The 14212-nt window shown below is 53.2% G+C and overlaps 3 protein-coding genes across 3 annotated transcripts; 1 reads left to right on the forward strand and 2 right to left on the reverse strand.

Annotated features, from left to right (window-relative positions):
- Positions 1 to 1361: 1361 nt before the first annotated feature.
- On the reverse strand, positions 1362 to 2327 carry MAM_08102 (pyridoxal-dependent decarboxylase domain protein; the record flags this gene model as incomplete). Its single annotated transcript, XM_040826900.1, has 3 exons — positions 1362 to 1619; positions 1673 to 1919; positions 1987 to 2327. The coding sequence occupies 3 exons, from the start codon at positions 2325 to 2327 to the stop codon at positions 1362 to 1364; spliced, it is 846 nt and encodes a 281-aa protein (XP_040675094.1).
- Positions 2328 to 6241: 3914 nt separating this feature from the next.
- Positions 6242 to 7541, forward strand: MAM_08103 (cyanide hydratase; the record flags this gene model as incomplete). The annotated part of the gene is made up of 5 exons (XM_040826901.1): positions 6242 to 6389; positions 6441 to 6450; positions 6511 to 6856; positions 6909 to 7322; positions 7386 to 7541. The coding sequence occupies 5 exons, from the start codon at positions 6242 to 6244 to the stop codon at positions 7539 to 7541; spliced, it is 1074 nt and encodes a 357-aa protein (XP_040675095.1).
- A 3728-nt stretch (positions 7542 to 11269) lies between these two features.
- On the reverse strand, positions 11270 to 12370 carry MAM_08104 (FG-GAP repeat domain-containing protein; the record flags this gene model as incomplete). Its single annotated transcript, XM_040826902.1, has 1 exon — positions 11270 to 12370. The coding sequence occupies one exon, from the start codon at positions 12368 to 12370 to the stop codon at positions 11270 to 11272; it is 1101 nt and encodes a 366-aa protein (XP_040675096.1).
- Between the last annotated feature and the right edge of the window lie 1842 nt (positions 12371 to 14212).

A 14212-nucleotide genomic window follows, 5' to 3' on the forward strand; every position in this document is an offset into this window, starting at 1 on the left:
GCTGGATCCGTGCCCTTGGGCCTTGACCAACTCGACTAGTCGGTCACCCGCGGTGGAACGGCAGAGGCGGACGGGGGACGGGGGACGGGGCCCCTGGTAGCTGGCATCTTTCACTCGAGTCTCGAGTGCCTTTGGCGTCGTCAAGTATGTTACCAACTATGCCTCGCCCGGAAGCTGGGACAAGGTGACCGCAACACGGACTCGAGCAACGTGGCTGGTGGCTCGACCTCGTTCAACCTACATTTGTCCATGCTGGACTGGATATTCATCAGCAAGCACCCCAACCCTCCCCACGGAAAGTCTAAAGGCCAAGTCCTTGACCCTGTCTTGTAGTCATTCACCTGCAGCTGAAGCTTCTCAGCTTTACATAATGATAAGTTACCCCACAGCCCCAAGTGCAGGCAGACCAAGCTAAACTTGGCGAATTCAGCCGCGTGGAGATTTCGAAAAGCCTTGCCGAGGCGCAACCACGATGATGGCCAAGTTTGACGGAGGACTCTCTGGCCTTCCCCGACGCGGCCCGCGATTGCTCCCTGCGACCCAAGTACATGCTCGGGGTGCGTCCGCCTCTCCTCCTCCCGAGGAGCAGCATATGCGCGCGCAGCCTGAAGAACCACGGACGGCGTCAGGAACCCGGCCGTGCTCGCGCCAGATCTCTGACGCACCCATGTCCGTACCAGCGGATGCATTCGGTGACTATTGTTTCCATCATGCAGCGTTGCCATGCCAAGTCGGACCGGAAGAGCCAGCGCACCACGCAGCCGGACTTTGCCGAATGGTTCGTCGGTCCTCGTCGTGCAGAGCCTCGACAAGCAAAGAATGACAACGTCTAGAGTCCAAGGGCGTCCATGACCGTTGGTCCATCTTGCTCTCCAGGCACAAGTCCATCGTCTCGTACCAAGGACGCACACTCGTCCTCGCCGTCGGGACGCACTACCCGCAGGCGAATCGATGTCGTTGTGTACGGACGCTTCTGCGGTCTGTGATTCGAGCTGCAGAGGCTTGACTCGGCTCAGTGGAACGTATATCGGGCGAGCAGCTCGCCGTCATTCTCGTGCAACCCGAGTGGACAATGTGCAGCTGCATAGTCTGGGCCTGGCCGACTTATTCACAGGCTTTCTTTCCTGCTCTGCACCCACGTCACGCGCCACCAAGGCGCCGAGAGTTGACGGCGACACAACAGCGAGCCGCGAAGCTGGTCCTCTTTAGATCCAGCGCTTAACTCGCCAACTGGCAGATTCTACTGCGAGTCCTTCCTTCGGACGGGAATTTGCCAGCTGACACAGCCACAATGTCCGAGACGTCTCCCGCCGCAGACGGCCCAATGCAGCACGACTCCTCGATACGTCAGTCCGCGCCGCTCAACACTTGGGCAGCAGCGTCCAACTCGCTCTGCCCAGAGTCCGAATCGAAGCAAACTTGTCCTCGTCCTCACTAGGACCTTGTGCACCTGCAACCACCCTGTGGCCCAGAGTCGTGGTTCCGCTGTACAACTTGCCCTCGGCCCAGCCCGTTGAGCAGTCCCGGCCCTGCGCTCCACGCGCCGTCGGCATCTTCCCATACCTCCTGGAGACTTTGAATTTTTGCTTGTCGCCAAAGAAGAAGTTCTCGGGGAGAAGCTTGCTGATCGCTGGCACTGGCTGCTTGGATGCCTCGGCAGCTTCCGACAGACCAAGTATCGAGCCGTCCCCCAGGAGGTCGTTGACCGCTGCGCGAGGGGCTCGGCGGAGGAGACGCCGCTGGCGGAAAGATCAATGGTAGGAGCTCGCATGAGCATGTGTTTGATTTCGTTCTGCCTCTCCGTGCCGTGCAGATAAGACCGCTGTAATGGGCAGGAGTCCCTGTCCTGGTTGGCAGAACTCAGAGGCCGGCTCTTGATGATTCTCCCCAAGGTCGCCTCGCCGGCCTGGGCGTCGGATCTGCTCACCGTCAGTAGGCCTCCATACCGCTGGTAAGATTTAATGCGAGGCGGGGGCCGGAACGTACTTGTAGCCCTTTTGGTAGGTTTCCACACCGAGCCCGACGAGCTCGCCTTCCCGTACTTGCGAGACAATGCCGTGCCTGATGTCCAACTTGTGAGAGGGCTTTGGAAAGATGCACAGGGACTGCTCATTCTCAGCTGGGGAGTTGTAAAGCACGGCCAGCTTCTCGTCCTGTGCCGCCGAGAGAATAAGCCGCCGTCGCCGAGCAGCGCTGTCGAACGAGGTCCCTGGTGGCGTAGGACGCGGGCAGCTGGAGAGGTTGAGCTCCACGGCGACGTTTGACGGTCCAGCACCAGACATGCACGTCACCATGCCGCTTGTAACGGCCGCCTCGCCGAGCAGCATTCCGTGACCGCTGGTATCCGGGCCGATGGTGTGGGTTTAAGAACTATGTTGATGTTGCTGCCACACTAGGGTTGCTATCTAGTAGCGCGTTATAAAACTAGAATTATAATGCTTTATACTGCTACTTTTAGCAATACTAACTTGGGTGTAAGTTACCTGCTGCTTAGTAAGCTTATATATAGCTCCTTAAGTTGCTCTAAGCTTTCCTTAAGCTGTTCCCTAGCTTTAACTTTATACTTTATAAGGGTTTTATATTAGGTAGAGGGCTCAGGCAGAGTATTTAAGTAAATTATATTATTAGGCTAAGTCTAGACTAGATTTAATTTATAGGTAGTAGTATGAAGAAGCTAGAGAAATAGTAAAAAGCAGCTCTTTGCAATTAGAAATAAGAAGAGAGTACTACGTGCGTATGCGCATAACATCCCTGACAAGCATCAACGTGGGTTTGTGACATCTGCCAAGTACCTGTAGGCCAACAGAAGAAGCAAAAATTGACGAGCGAGAGCGAGGAGCAGTACAGCTATTAGTGTGTGCAAGCAGTTGGCAGCTGCTGTTGTTTCGCAGGCAATGTTGAGAGCGGCAAGTTGTAATCGAGATGGTGGAGGCGACATTGAGGAACGCGCCGTTCGAGACAAACGGAAAAGAAGTTGCAGATGGGAGCATCTGCTGGGACAGCCGATAAACAAATAGATTAATCCTCAGACACTCACTCGATCGACTCGCTATCAAACTGACCCATGTGCACGTCGAGTGCCACTCCTCAAATCCTATACTCGTGCGAGTCGTGCGACGCTCCGCCATCAGAAAGTTCATCAGGATTCAGGACTCGCCATCTAACAGTGGCGCGTGGACGACATTTTCAACTCCCGCATCCAACCGAGTTGGTCAAATAATCCAAGCGGGATGAGTCGCCCCGCAAAGGGTGTGCTCTTTTCGTGCGACATGGACTCAATCATTGACATGCCGGGAGTAGTTCGCGATGCCCATCTCTGCATGAAACACCATGACTGCCTCAACGGCCATGTCCTCTCGTAGTCAGCTCAGCCCTCACACACACGCCACCGTATAAGTTGCGCTGCTTCAGTCGCACATGCCCGCCAATCTAGCAATCGTTTGTACTCATACACTCCCTTACTCGGGCTGCCCATGACACGCATGTCAGGAGGCCTGAGCTTAAAACGAGATACTTGTTGGATAAAACAGTAGCAACTTGGTAGATTTGGCAGGAGGTCGGGGGAGGACGCCGTGAACAACACACACACACCCAGTATTCTCAAATCACTTCCCCCGTTCTACTCCAGTACACGGCATCTTTCGGTCGCCTACACATGACTATCCCATAGGTGCGAGACGCCGCGTCTACGGTGGGGAAATGCAACACACCGATTCTTCGACTAATATGGTTATGACAGCTCTTTTTGCGGAAAGCCCCACGTGAAGGATGATAGTGACGGCGAGGATAGTGAGAAAGAATGACGGCGATAGGATCCCATATATACATAGTATAAGAGCATATTTTCTATACATTCAATCTCGCCATCGCGAGAATCAACACCAGCTTAAAGAGCCACAAAGTGCTGAACTATTTCTTACTTACGTAGAGATGCAACCATCACAGGATGATGTGGTAGCCGAAGCCGAATTCTTGTGAAAGAGCCGGGATGCCTTGCCCTAGCAATCGGCATGGCCGGAAAGTATGTGTCACAGACCCTACGGCTGTCATCCAATCTATCAGCATATCTTGATGAATTCCGTCTTCGACGGCGTGATATGCTCTCGGAAACTCCAGACTAAGTACATAATTTTTTAAAGCTGTAACGAGAGCATACGAAGAGTATTACACTTCCATATGAAATAGACTTAAAATTAATAATAGAGAAAGTATATATTGTACATGAAGAGGTTAACATGGCTGCTAGATTGAAAATTGGCCCGCCCTAGTAGGTGGCCCAAGTAGTGCATCCGTACAAGGTTTAGGGAAGCATTTTTTATATAACTCATGGGAACGGGACGTGCCCTTGAAATACATAGTCCTCAGGAAGAAACATGGCCTCGTTGGCGGAAAGAACTTCAAGGCGCTATTTGCGTGCGGATTTACGCGTGAAGTATACTACAGGAAGGGTCTTGAATTCCAATTCCGCTATTGAGGCCTTGGTCAATTCGTAGTGCCTTCAGATTGCGGCGAGAGTCACCATTTGAGCTTCCTGGACGCAACTGAAATAGTGAGTCCATGTTGATCAGGATAGATCCACCAAACCTGTGGCATATCTTGCAGAATTTTGTCCAATTATAGTGGAAAAGGTGAAGTGAGAAGTAGATGGCGCTTCTAGTATGTACCACGGCGTACAGAATGTCAAGGGTAGGCAAGACTACAACCTCATATTGTTTAAGAGAACATACTCTCTCTCTCGAACCAAGGTTAGCTTGTCCAAAGTCGACTAGGGACTGCACATCTGGTTGTAATAGCATTTCAGGCAACAGTTCTACAGGTAGCCGCTGAAAAGGGCCGAGACGTGTGGGAGCAGCCCGATCGTGGGGTTGTTATTGACCTGTTAGACGGCATTATGTTGACGAGAGGGGAGCCTGATAGCTGATTGAAGGAACCTTGTGCGGTGTTACGCGGTGACTGGAGTGACGGCATCAGCCTGATGCTCTTGGAAGGAGAATTTGGAGTCGGAGCAATACCTGCGTGGAAGGGAGGCGTCCGTTTAGAACATTGAATAATAGAGAAACAGGCTCTGGATTCTGTGGAAGTGTCAATGTGAGAGGTAGTTGTCTTCGAGGATACTATGAAAGAATGATGTATATCCCATTGCTGGGTAAAGTGGATGTGACAAGATTGGGACAAGGGCTCGTCTGAGGGCTTGGAGCACTCTAGCTCAATTTGCAAACAACACACTTGGGCATTAAAGTCCTTGTGGCCAAAGGTCGCAGCAGCTTCCTGCCCCAGGTGTCGTGACCATAGACCAACATTCCGGTGGCAGTTGAACCGCCGAACAGCACGCGTTGCACTGAGAGACGGTTGAGCGTTGACATCGATTGATGTCCGAGATTGCCGTCAGGGCAATCGGAGATTCCACTGGATCGTCCAGCCAACAGCTGCAGGCGTCGCATCCCAGCGGCTGCACCTTGTTCCAATGTTGCCTGGACTGGTCAGCATTTGAGGACGCGTTCAGCAAATATTGATCCTGTCCGATGACGTCACCTGCGCATTTTGTCCACGAGTGCAAGTGCACCGCGAGGGCATGGCTCCCCACCGCCCGGCAGAAAAGCTCGCCGCGGGCCGGGCCGAGGAACTCGAGACTCAGATATCTCCGCGGCCAACTCTTTTCGCATCAGCTCGGCGTTATCCCGGCTTCTGTTCGCCGTCTGACGGCCGCAGATATTTGCCGGCCACAGTCGCAGTCCGTCCAGTTCCCGCGGATCAATTGGGACAAGCAAAGTGGCATGATGCTCGGCCTCTGACATGGGGGCTCTAACGGGTGTCGAATTGACTTTTCCCGCAACATTGACCCAATGCAGCCATCTGCAATAGTGTCTGCAATATGCCCTGCTTTGATGGCCACGATCTAGACCCTGTGCAATTCCGTACATGGCACTATTTGATCGAACAGACGATGCCGCCGTGAATGGGGGCCACGTGGACTGGAAAAATATTCTATTCGTGCAGCATTCAGACACGGAGATCCAGACACCGAGGGAAGCCCGCGCGCGCCATGAAAGGCAGTCAGGACGTTCTCGACTCAGCGTCGTCCGAATTCTTCAGCCGGGCGACAGGCGAAAAGATTTGTTTGAACTTATATATGGCTGCTGTACATCAGAAATCCCTTCTTTCCATCGCTTCACCATCAAACCCTCCTCACCGTCTACTATTGTAACTCGGCCAAAACGCTCATCCTCCAAGACATATCATCATGGTTGCTACCATTCGTCAGTACAAGGCTGCCTGTGTACAGGCCGAGCCTGGCTGGCTCAATCTTGAAAAGTCAGTCAAAAAGACTGTGGACTTGATCCTTGAAGCTGGCGAAAAGGACTGCAAGCTAGTAGCCTTTCCCGAACTTTGTAAGCTGCCTCCAAAAACAGCCTCTCCTGTGTGATACTGACAAAAGGCAGGGATCCCAGGGTACCTTTCCACCAACCTGTTCTTCACGTAGCATGTAGCGGATGCTCATTTCCGATCCAGATACCCCTATTGGCTGTGGCGTGTGAACTACCAGGACTCACTGCCGCTCCTCAAGAAGTTCCACCAGAACAGCATGCGGCCCGACTCTGACGAAATGCGGCGAATCCGCGAAGCTGCCAGGGCCGCCAAGACGTACGTCTCCCTGGGCTACTCCGAGCTCGATGGCCACACCATGTACATGGCCCAGGTCGTCATCGATCCCACGGGAACCGTCATCAACCACCGCCGCAAGATCAAGCCAACCCATGTAGAGAAGCTGGTGTTTGGCGAGGGAAGCGGCGACTCGCTCCACGCCGTCGTCGAGACGGAAATCGGCAATCTCGGACACTTGAACTGCTGGGAAAACGTATGCGCCACTCACGCGGGACCCCCGAGACATGTGACGCTGACATTCGTAGATGAACCCATTCCTCAAGGCCCTCAACGCCAGCAGACACGAGCAAGTCCACGTCGCCGCGTGGCCCGTGTACGGCCCCGGCTCGGCCATCAAGTACCCCGACCCCTACACGAATGCTTCCGAAACCCAATCCGAGCATGTCACCCCCGCGTACGCGTACGAGACGGGCACGTGGACCTTGGCACCAAGCCAAGTGGTGACCCGTGAGGGGGCCCGTCTCGGCCTGCCGGTTCGGCTGCAAAACGACGAGGCCGCCCTCGACGGGGAGGCTGACATTGTTGGAAACGGCTTCGCCAGGGTCTACCGCCCGGACGGCCTCCGCGCGGTGGATGACCCGGCCAAGACGTTTGACGGGCTCGTCATGGTCGACATTGATCTGGACGAGAACCTGCTGACCAAGAAGATTGCCGACTTTGTATGTTGATGCGAGCAACATCCACGCCCCGCAAAGAATGCTGACCCAAAGCTGGATGGACAGGGCGGGCACTACATGCGGCCGGATCTGATCCGCCTCCTCGTTGACGAAACGCCCAAGACAAACATTGTGGATGCCAATTCCGCCGACCCCAAGACGTTTCCCAGCACGCTGGAGCGACTCGGCTTGGCGACGCCTCTCCCAAGCGCCGAGACCTAGACGCGCCGTCTCGCTTTGTGTACATCCAGCTGTGGTCTACGATGTGCCTCTGGACTCGAAACTGTCACTTTAGCTTTCGTCGCGTGTTTCGCAACACTCTTGGCTTTTCGGGTGGTGCATCCGGGGCGCTTGTGAAATAAGGCGTCATCACAAGGAGGACAATCAGCGGTCTCGAGGCTTCATTTGGCAACTACACTCGAGTCGGTGCTCAAAGTGGCCATTTATAATCTACTCATGCTCCTTGAGAAATTCTCCGCGCAAACCACTCGGTGACATTGGACATTGCGTACAATGTGCTAGCTGAGTTTCCGCAGCCGACTTGTGCAGGGCCCCGTATCAGTATATCGGCTGTATATTCGTGACGTTTCTATTCAGACTGATTTCTTTGGACCTCGAGCAACGTCGTGTAGAACTTACCCATTCATCCGTCGCTCATTCTTTCCAGGCACCATTGGATGGCATAACCAAGCAAAGACTCCCTTCCCTGGTGTAGGGCCCCTCGCAACCGGGCCTCGGCGACACAAAATGATGACCGTTTTGAGAGACGTGGCTGCGATACAGGGGAACAAATCCAGGCACCTGGTCCTGGTAAATATATCCGACGGGCCCTGAAAACGTCAAATGTGTCCATGGAAACGTAGCAGAGGCCGCTTTTTATGCTGCCACCAACGTCATCCCGACAGAGTTTGCCCTTCCCGCTTGCCGGAACGAGACCCGCGTGCCCCTCCTCTCTCGCTGTCAGACTCGTGCATCTGATATGCAGCTCCTGTGCCGTGGCACGTCTGGCGGCCCGTCAGACTTGACTTTACGAGCAGTACGACCAGACCTCCCAGCCACGAAGCGATTTTCTTTGCTCCCAAGGAAGAATTAGCTGATTGTCTTATTTGTACCACGAGGGTGGTGGAACGTGGCTTGGGAGTTGGTGGAGAGAAGGCATGAATCGTATCCGTGGCGAACCAAAGCGGCTGACGGCAGTTCCTTGTTCGCAGAATTGGTAAATGCGAGCTGGGGCATGCTATTGCGGGCAGTCAGCCTGGGAGCGCCTTGATACTCGGCCGTGTGGGCTAGTTGACCTGGGCTATTTCAGCACATCGACCGTATTCAATGCTTGAAGACTGGCCGTTTCGAGGTTGTTTCGGTTGTGTGAACCGGGTCGGGCCGTCAGATGGGGTCGCACGGAGGCGAGTACAAAAGCCTAGGCAAGCAACTTGCTAAAACGTCCGTCAGTGAGCCACGGACACGGCCGGGGGGGTGAATTGGATTCTGTCTGTACCCGAGGATCAGATTGGCGGCCGAGGGAACCAGGACTGGGGCTTGGGGTCTCGGAAGAGAACGCAAAGCGCGGCAGGCAGTTCTATTTGAAGACGATGACGGAACCGTGGTTCGTTTCAACACCTTCGCTGTGAGCTTTGTTTCTTGGGAAAGCAGAAACAACGGCCAAATCATTCCAGGCCACATCCCTTCATGAAGAGGGGATACTCATTCGTAATCCGCCATCTCCGACCTCGTAGCCTTGACACCCATCTCGAACTTGTATGATTTTTCAAGGCACCAACCATGCCAGGACGTCTTTTCAACATGAGTAGAATGTACAGCAGTTTGGGCCTTTTGGCCTTTTCTTTATCATGGCTTTCATGGAATCGCTCCCCGTCGCGAGCTCATGCTCCGACGCAGAATCATGTCCAAGGTAACAAGTCGCGCCGGCCGAGCCCCTTTCACGTTTAGCACAAAAAAACAATGATTGCTGGATCTCATACTGACTAGGTGACTTTGATGCCTGCGACGACTTGACCAATTTGGCACAGCGAGCCGGTTGTGCAAAGCCAGCGCCTGCAACCGATGATGCTGATCCAGTTGAAGAGAGCAGCACAAGGGCAATGCGTCGGTCGGTGCTCGATTTCACAGCTACGGAGTTCGTAGTCTGGTCCATGACTGGTGAGAAACACAAAACGCCTCTCGGGAGCGTGTCCGCCGGACCCTCTTCAAACCGGCGTGCCACTGGCATGTCAGGTGGATTATTCACCTCGTGTCCATTGCGTGTCTGTGTGCCATCACGACAGTACGGACACGTTTCAACGGACGGCGTACGCTCGGGTGCGTGCCCGCCGTTGGACGGCTTGAAAGAACCGTTTGTGCCCTTTTCCTGCGGTCGATCTCGCAAGAGCATGCTTAGGCGGATGGTTCAAACCGACTGTGCATGTCCAAACTTTTCGTTAACAACAGCTGAACACTGCTAGGATTGAGAACAAGGGGAAACGGAAACGTTAGTCTACTCAAGGCACTCCGGCTATAAATACCCACGTCTGCCTCGCACCAGTGTAGCAGCTACACTTCACCCCGTCTTCGCCGACCCCCTACCGTCGCAAGTCCAGCTCCCTCTGTTCACCGTCACGCCCTAAAAGCGATCGATCCGGTTAGTGCTCTCTTTTCCTCAAAGCAAGCTTCGTCGCCAAATAGCCCGAAACGCCCGGCGACAGTACTTCACAAGCGCGCAGTCTGGCTCCGTTGGCGACTATCAACGAGGTTTCCCTAACAATGGCATCCAGCAACACCCTAGAGCGCGAGCTCGTCGCCGTCGGCAGTGCCTTTAGAGGGGTAAGCCTGAATCCGTACCTGCGGAGTTTAATCCCCTATCTCTTAATAAGGCACCTGTCCGACCTGGCTTCAAAAACTCCTGTCGAGGGCATTACATATCTCTCTAAGGGAACCTTTTTCGTCGAAGAATACCCCTCCTTTGTGTTCAAGGTAACAACAGAAGGATCTTAAAGCTCCGTCGTCTAACGGTAGGAACAAGTTGAAGAAGAGGAAAAAAAGCATAAGGGGCAGCAGCGTTGTGGTTTCCCTCCGCAGACTCTATTCCGTCTCGGCACATTATTTGTCATCGCTAAGAAGTATATAAAGCTGGATAAAAATTATCAAAACGACCACGTCAGCAAACGAAGAAGACTCCAAGTAGCAGCAGTTGAAGAAGGCTCCGAGTAGCAGCAGATAGGGGAGACTACAAGGGCAATAGGGACGACCGCTGGACCTGTGAGCAACCAAGCAGCAATTTTTGACCGTAGTTTTCCTCCTTTCTCGGATTTATATTACTTGCTGGTCATGCAGTCGGCCAACTCTAATGCAGCCACGGCCGGCTCCGTAACGAATCTGGAGCCCTCTAGCTGCTTTCAAAGCATATCTCCTGCATGACGTAGACGACGACTAGGAACGTTATTCGTTGGTTTTTGGTGAAGGGAAAAAAGAGAAATAAAAGTCAGCATGTGCTAAAAGTGTATCGATAGCTTGGAAGGATTAGTGTAGAAATGTAGTACGAGAAGACTCTAGGATGTACCTAGCTATTTATTACTTTCTTTACTTTCTTATTATTCTATCTCTCTAGAGATATAATTTATTTTAGCTTTATATAATATCTATCTCTTTTCTATAAGTAAGCTAGCTTAGCTCTAGCTTATTATATAACTACTATTATAAATATTTAGTATTTAGCTATAATAGCTTATATATTTAAATTTACCTTACATTACCTCAAGCTTTTATTAACTATAAAACTAGCTAAACTCTTTTCAACTTTGGACCTGCGCACTTACACTTTTGCATGCAGTTCAACGCTTCTGTGCAGACGCAGGAAAAAGTGCAGAGTAATTTACATTGGCTTCTGAAACATCAATTACGCTGGGACAACGCCGGCACCCCCAGCGGGATGGCCGAGGCGTCCTGAAAAACTATTTTCAAAGGCGCACACGCCGTCTCCCAACATCGTAACCAGAGTCTTGTCTCACGACAACGTCCGCGACACTTGGTCCACAGAAGCCGTCCGTCGGCCCTCGGGCTTGGAAGGAAAGATGTGACGAGTTCCCCTGAGCCATGAATTTGTACTTGTGTACGCCCCAGGCAGTATCGCCCGCGGGGACGTGGATGTCCACGCCCTCATTGTCAGTGTCTGACGCGACGTGCAGATGGTGTGCGGCGCCGGGACAAAGGGGACTCGGTGGGCTATCTCTGACCCTGAAAGTGACAGTGACTTGCTTGTCTGCCGCGACATCAAAGGTGGTGGCGATTCCACCATGTCCAGCAAGGGGGCTCACGGCGTAGAGGTCCGTCCCGCGACCGGCAAAGTCAATGGTAATCCCTTGACTCTCCCACATCGGAATATACCCCGGGTCGAATGTTCGTGCCGGTACAGGATGCAGCGTTTGGAAGTGAGGGTTATGCTGGGCGATTTTCCCCCTCGCCGGAGGTAGAACATGCTTCAAGCACTGCAACCAAGCAGCTGCCATCTTCTTGTAGCCATTGTCGTTTGGATGTACAGCATCGGCCAGGTCCCTCGCCGGGTCAATGGCCGTGGACAGGTCACAGAGTGACACGGGTTTTCCCTGCTCCTGAAGTTGGGCCGCAGTGCGCCTGACGTCTCTGTTGAACAGGGCCGTCCTTTTATTGTACTCCGAGGAGCGAGTTGGGATAACCGCTGCCAAGAGGATGCTGGTCCTCGGACCCTGTTTCCACACGTCGTCAATGAGGTCTTGCAGATCGCTTGGTGCTCGCGATGCCATGGCGTCGTTGCCCATGTTGTTGGAGCCGATATGAAGCAGGATGTAGGTTGGCTTGTACTTGGCAACCAGCTGATCGGCGATAATCTTGTCACGGAGTTCCACGACGAGATAGCCAACGTAGCCGGCATTGTCTGGATCTCCAGAATTGCTTCCCGCGAGCACTGGACCGACAAAGTCAACGTCGTGCCCGAGCCCATGCAACATGGGAAGCAGGGGCTTCCGGTAACTTCCTAGATCAGAACCACCGGTTCCAAAAGTAATCGAATCCCCTAGTGGCATGATAGCGATGGGAGGCTGTAGATCTTCCGCTCCCTGTGGTGAGTCGCCCGCTGGGAAGGCGGTGGCTAGCAACTGAGCGGATAGGCTAGCCGTAGCTGTTAAATACCTTTTTAAACAAGGCATGATAGCCGCGAGTCGCTTCACGTCTGTCAGAGTCAAATTCAGAAAGACGTCCTGATGAAAACGTCAAGGAGCGACGACCGCAAGTGTTGGCACACATCACACTGGGGAAAGAATTTCAAAAAAGCCATTTGAATCCACGGAAGAAACCTCCGCGTGATGTCCCCCTCCCCCTTTGGGCGAAAACGAGATATGAGGTAGACAATGGTGACCGGTTGCAGCAAAAGGTCATGAGCGGTCATCGCAGGCACGCACTTACCCCGAAGCCGGGCGGCTTTGGTTCGAGGCGAGGTTGCATTTGGACACGCTTTTGGTCGCCGGAAGCTGAACCAGACTCTTTGTTCATATCGTTGGATCCAATCGGCATTGACGGACAAGAGGGGACAAGGAAGTTGCAGCTTTCGGCGACAACGAGGGCGCGACATATCACTTTCTGCAAGTCCGTCTCGTAATTGTCGTTTTCTGTACCTCGAACAAGAACGAGTAAGCGCTGCAAAAAGAAACCGAAAATCAGGGCGTTCATGTCCGGTCATGACTCCATCATACGTCATGTAACAGGAAGTTCTGCCTACTCCCTCCGCTCACACGGACTCGACTTGAGATTCGGATGGCCGGGCTACTTGCTATGCCGTGACTTGCAATGCCCGACTGCCTTGATCAAGTTGAATGTACTGACGCGAGTGCAATCTCCCCCTTTACCTGCTGCCTGGGTCCTACAACTTCGCATCATTCTTCCCTGACCGACGGCCCAAGAAGGTTTGGATAGCCTTTGTTCTACTCCAGACAACCCACTGGTCTCGGAGCTGCTGATAATTGCCCGTTTCGTACGTGGCACGGCAATACTAGACGTCTATACGTAATCAGTGCAACCACCCAAATCTGCCGTGTTACCATTTCCAAGGCTATATCCCACAGGAAAGAAACTTGGCAGATGAAGACAAAGAGACTCGTCGTCTCGGCGATATACCAAGTCTCGCCACAGGGCAATACGTCCGCCCGTGACTTTCATGCCGGATCGATCATTCGCTCGATTCAACACCCTCTGTCCAGTCTTGCTCCGACTTCCGGGGCATGGGCGTATGGTCGTATCTGCAGCCGAACGAATCTGGTTTGCGTCGGTTCGGCTGACTATACACGCGGACGGAACGTCGGGCACTTGACTATAAAAGAGACCGACGGTGCGGCACGGCACCAGGGAGAAAGACCAAACGGCCATACAACACTTCAACTACACACTGCTAGCAATCAGCTGCCCGATCAATACAATGCTTCTGTCGCGCGTCTTCCCGGTCCTTGCTGCCACCATGGTAGTGGCGCTCCCGCAAGCTGAGGACGGAGCGGCGGTCAAACCGCAAGCTTGCCTGCCTCCTTCATGCTGCAACGATGTGAGTTGAGACCACGGGTCCCTCACTCCATGTCTTCCTTCTTCATCTACTAACAAGGCACTGTTGATGAAGTGGACTGGTAATTGCCCCTATTGGCATGTGAGTCGCACCAATCCCCCGCAAGACAGATTTGAGGTCCCATAGTGATCGCGCATGGTATGTAGAAAAAGTGCGGTGGCTGCGCTTGCTGCTAATGGAGTGGCTGTACGCATGAGTCGATGCCGAGACTGTGTGATGGAAAGGACTGGCGAGGGATGACTGGCATTGTCAAAAGCACGTCCATCTTTGAGGAAACACAATGTGCCTCCGCCGCTCAGGTGAATGGCAGTCGTACTAC

The sequence above is a fragment of the Metarhizium album genome, assembly GCF_000804445.1.
Source record: "Metarhizium album ARSEF 1941 chromosome Unknown scaffold_43, whole genome shotgun sequence".
In the NCBI taxonomy this organism is placed as follows: Eukaryota; Fungi; Ascomycota; class Sordariomycetes; order Hypocreales; family Clavicipitaceae; genus Metarhizium; species Metarhizium album.